Source organism: Meleagris gallopavo, chromosome 11 (assembly GCF_000146605.3).
Source record: "Meleagris gallopavo isolate NT-WF06-2002-E0010 breed Aviagen turkey brand Nicholas breeding stock chromosome 11, Turkey_5.1, whole genome shotgun sequence".
Taxonomy (NCBI): domain Eukaryota; kingdom Metazoa; phylum Chordata; class Aves; order Galliformes; family Phasianidae; genus Meleagris; species Meleagris gallopavo.
This window is the reverse complement of record NC_015021.2, coordinates 17,037,146-17,041,894: the sequence shown is the minus strand read 5'-3', so window position 1 is coordinate 17,041,894 and position 4,749 is coordinate 17,037,146. Positions and strand designations below refer to the sequence as shown.

General features: G+C 41.3%; 1 protein-coding gene across 2 annotated transcripts; it reads left to right on the top strand.

The window, feature by feature from the left end:
* Positions 1–8: 8 nt before the first annotated feature.
* On the top strand, positions 9–4,501 carry ZNF639 (zinc finger protein 639). Of its 2 annotated transcripts, none has more exons than XM_019619128.2 (6): positions 9–180; positions 536–636; positions 988–1,055; positions 1,629–1,736; positions 1,926–2,060; positions 2,340–4,501. In XM_019619128.2, the coding sequence occupies exons 3-6, from the start codon at positions 998–1,000 to the stop codon at positions 3,485–3,487; spliced, it is 1,449 nt and encodes a 482-aa protein (XP_019474673.1). In that variant the 5' UTR covers positions 9–180; positions 536–636; positions 988–997; the 3' UTR covers positions 3,488–4,501. The 2 variants fall into 2 exon arrangements, with proteins under 2 accessions (XP_019474673.1, XP_010715175.1); XM_010716873.3 differs by having other exon boundaries at positions 9–436.
* Positions 4,502–4,749: the final 248 nt, after the last annotated feature.

Sequence of the window (4,749 nt, the reverse complement as noted above, 5' to 3'; positions counted from 1 at the left end):
GGCGGCGGGGCTGGCAGCCTCACCCCGCCGTGGTCTCGGTGCACTGTGGGCTCTTCCCTCGCGACCGAAGCGATGGCGGCGTTCGATGCCTCATACAGCACTGAAGCGGTTCGCCCTGAGGTTGGCCCGTTACAATAAAGCTGTGCTTCGTACCGATTGTTCCATCTCACGAGAACGTCGGTAACGTTATAGGAGATGTGTTTTTCTCTCGCTTCTGAAGCTGGGCCTGTGAGTGCCCTAGTGCCGCAGAACGCCTCGGGTTCCGTTTGCAGCACTGCAGTTACTTGGGCCGACGCATCAGCCCAGCCGGTTTGGTGTCATCTTCTTTCCCTTCGGGAGCCGCAGACAAAGGGCAGCCCGGGCTGTGCGCTCAGCAGCGCTGATGCTCCCAACCGAGCACTGCTATCGATTCCATGTGGTGTTTTTCAGCCTTACAGTTAGTAACAGTTGTGCATTTGTTTCTGTTGTGATTATTTGAGGGATTGTTTTTTCTTTATTTTATGATTAAACTATATTAAACGATGTCCTTCCACAGATGAAGGCCTCGTGCTGCTGCATTTGCTGTATGTGGGAGCAGTGCAGCTGTCAGCCTCCGAGCTGCTCTGCTTGCTGACTCTGAAGAGTGTGGGATTTTTGGTAAGATGACATCACCAGCGTGAAAGTGTTGTATGAAAGTCTCTGCCCCAGGGTATCTGATCTCTGACAGAAGGCAGCATGCAGGAGAGCAGCCTTTAACACACCATGCAGTGGCTGCAGCCTCTATGGTGAACCTTCTTACTCCAGGGGCAGGAATACAGAACTACTCTTTGTTACTTGTGTGCTTTGAATATTTTCTTAATTGTAACAGAATAGATAGAAGGAATGTAAGAAAACCTCCTTGTGTGGTGTTTGGGGTTTCAGAATACTTGTATTTATCAGCTTATACCTTTCATGAAACAATACAAGTCTAGCTAATTCTTGAATGTTTTCACTTTATGATTAACATAGACTGTTCAAAATGAATGAGCATCCTAAGAAGAGGAAACGGAAGACACAGCACCCTTCTCGATATTCAGGTCAGCCTAGAGCTCCAGTTATGTACACTTCATTTAATTTTTCTCAGAATAATAGCTTTATGTTTGTACCTGGCAAATAAGTAACATACAAGGGGTGGGTTAAGATGCCTTCTGCTGAACATGCAGGGTGCCCACCCTGCATGCTCTGTTCTTAGGCCACTTTCAGTCCATGCATTTGAGCAGGTTTGTTCTCTACTCCTTGCACGTTGGAAAGCTTGCACAGACCATAAAGTGCAGATGATTCTACTGACACACAAGGGGAGAAATTTCCTGGAAGTTGGGATTAAGGGGTCGGTAAGCATTCTAGTCCATAAGCATTCAGCACTGCATTAGCTGTGCTCCACTCACTGTCTTCAGAGGAAGTAGTTCAGCAACAACCGTATGTGATGCTCTGAACACCAGGGCAGCAGCAGAAAGTGGTAAATCAGAACAGGGACATTAGTAGACCAGCACAGAATGCTCATAAAGCAAGAAGTAAAAACGTAGCCAGTGAGAATTTTGGTGAATAACTAAATCCATATGTAGCTACATCAGTTTGTTAGCGTAAATCTCTTCTTTTTTTTTCTAATATAGATTCTTCAGGTGCACCTAAATACATAGACAATAGTGGGATTTTTTCTGACCACTGCTACAGTGTTTGTTCTATGAAACAACCAGACATAAAGTTTTCTGAAAACAGAGGTAAGAGTGCATTTTGGGGTCTTGCTTTGTAATGCTTGACTAAGCGTATTGTGCTCCGATTTGTAGAAGTAAATAGAAAACAAAACACATAGTGGTTCTCTCCTGAGCATTGTTCTGATTTGATGTCCCTCAGACTGAAAATTATATTTCAATTATAATAAGTAAAAAACCCTACTTTTATCTTTGCAGGTAGATACCACAGTCCGGTGCAGAGCATAGACACAGATGATGATGGCAGTCCAGTGCATGCTGGGACTTCTCAGTGGAGTGGGTCACATTCAAATGTAGGGTTGCACTATACAGACCCTAAAAAGAAGGATAAAGGTAAGTGTGCATTTGCAGCTTACATACTAGGAAGCTGGAAGCTACAGATACTGGTGTTTAATGTAACAAATGCTTTACTTTCTTGGTTTGACAGAAGAGATCAAGGTTTTTTAGCTTACATTATTTGTTAGCTGTAGTCTCAGTGCCTGGATGATAATGTTTGCTTTTTGCACTTACAGGCTTCTACAACCAACTAAATACGCACCCAGCTTCTTTGCAGGGTTGTTTGTTATTGTTTTGTTTTTTAAACTGACCTTTATTATCTACTTGCTCCTACAGATAAAGCTGCTAATAATGGAATGTGCAAAGACATATGTGACTCACCTATATTCAGCGACAGCCCTACAGAAGAAGAAAAACCTCTTGATATTCAAACTGTGGAAATTTCTACAACAGAAGTTAATGCTGTAGAAGTCCATGATATAGAAACACAAACTGTGTCACCTGAGAAGCTAGAAGCTGAGGACCTAGAGGAGATCCCTCTTGAAACCTGTAAAATCTTTGAGAAGAACCAGGCTTTGAATATCACAGCTCAGCAGAAATGGCCTTTGCTGAGAGCCAACAGCAGCGGCCTGTACAAATGTGAGCTCTGTGAGTTTAACAGCAAGTACTTCTCTGATTTAAAACAGCACATGATCCTGAAGCATAAGACGTGTGCGGACACTCATGTCTGTAAAGTTTGTAAAGAAAGTTTCTCCAGCAAAGTGCAGCTCATTGAACATGTGAAACTGCATGAGGAGGACCCATACATCTGTAAATACTGTGATTACAAAACGGTGATATTTGAGAATCTGAGTCAGCACATAGCAGACACTCACTTCAATGACCACCTTTATTGGTGCGAGCAGTGCGATATGCAGTTCTCCTCCAGCAGCGAGCTGTACCTGCACTTCCAGGAACACAGCTGTGACGAGCAGTATTTGTGTCAATTCTGTGAGCATGAAACAAATGATCCAGAAGATCTGCACAGCCACGTGGTGAATGAACACGCGTGCCGACTGATAGAGCTCAGCGACAGCTATCATAACAAGGAGCGTGGACAGTACAGCCTCATAAACAAAATCAGTTTTGACAAATGCAAAAACTTCTTTGTATGCCAAGTGTGTGGCTTTAGGAGCAGGCTGCATACAAATGTCAACAGGCACGTAGCTATTGAACACACCAAAATATTCCCTCATGTTTGTGATGACTGTGGAAAGGGCTTTTCAGGTATGTTGGAGTATTGCAAGCATTTAAGCTCTCATTTATCTGAAGGGATTTATTTGTGTCAGTACTGTGAATATTCAACAGGACAGATTGAAGACCTTAAAACCCATTTGGATTTCAGGCATTCCACAGACTTGCCACATAAATGTACTGATTGTTTAATGAGATTTGGAAATGAAAAAGATCTTCTAAGTCATCTTCAGATACATGAGACAGCTTGATTATTTTCTTTCCCTGCAATAAGCTTGTTAGGATTGGAATTCAAAACACAATATTAAATACAGTTTTAACAGCACTTGTACAATTCTAATGTTTTTACATCAACAAAACATGTATAATGGCTTGGTGTTACGAATTTCATTTCCTAGAAGTTTCAGTAGGTATAATCACACGTACAGTGTGATGGATCACATTCTGGGGGGAGGGACAGTGGGAATAGTTGCACGTCATAATAATTCCAATGGTTATCCTGCACTGTCACATGAAAGGTGCAACAGCAGCTCTTTGAGTTTGAAATGACAAAAAGAGAAAGCCAGCTTCTCCCTCCATGCTGAAATAATACCATACTGATCTCAGCTACATCTCCTGCTGATGTTACCCTCCACAGGAGCAGGGCACTGCTCGCTTTTAGAAAATGGCACCCGCCTGCTGAAGATTACTGTGTTCCAAAAATTCCTGGGCAATGAGAATGTCAAAATTCATATGTCAGCCTGTATTGACCACCTTGTATTCTTGATAAGCTTTTAAAATTAGTGTCTTTCTCTCAAGGGTACCTATCCTACCTCATCATTTGTTTCAGTCTTTAGTCAGTGTTCAATTTCAAATCCTGTCCCAACAATGCTTTCATCCACACATTTAGTAGGGACTGCCAATATCACTTTTATTTCTTTTATTTACCTTCACTTGCTGTTTTTGCTCTGATGCACAAAGGAGACGTTTACTGCTTATGTGCAGTCTGGAGCAGTTCTAAGGGGATGTGTGAAGTGATCCAGCTGAGAATAGTGTAATCTTCGTATCTAAAATCTTAGTTTAGCTCTGAAATATGTCACCAACCTCATTTAGAGAAAGCCTCTGTAAGTAAACTAGTTCGTAATTATTATAATTCTGTAGATTTGTAATTAGCTTTCTATGACTAGTAATTTGAGGGAAGTGATGTTAAATCTGTATGTGATAAACTTAAATGTACTGGTTCAAACACTGGTATACTTCAAAATAAATAAATCATTTAAAAGTGATTTAGTACAGCTATTCTGATTAGATAGATAGTGTTCTTTGGGCATTACAATCTTATTAAGTGAATTTTTAAGCTTCAGTCCATAGCTGTATTTCTCAGTGACTGATAGCTGTACAGATAATTAAGGGTGAGGTCATCTAGATTGTGTTAGCTGTCAGGGTGAAATAATCCATAAAATGGTGGAGTTTGTTTCTGTACTGATTGTAAATTTGTAAGGTTGTCTAATGTATTATTAGTATTATATAGGCA

Bases quoted from the DNA above. Each gene is read 5' to 3' on its own strand.
- ZNF639 (XM_019619128.2), top strand. From the start codon at position 998: ATGAATGAGCATCCTAAGAAGAGGAAACGGAAGACACAGCACCCTTCT. The intron at 1,056-1,628 runs GTCAGCCTAGAG...TTTCTAATATAG, and splicing joins GCACCCTTCTCGATATTCAG to ATTCTTCAGGTGCACCTAAA. The intron at 1,737-1,925 runs GTAAGAGTGCAT...TTATCTTTGCAG, and splicing joins AAAGTTTTCTGAAAACAGAG to GTAGATACCACAGTCCGGTG.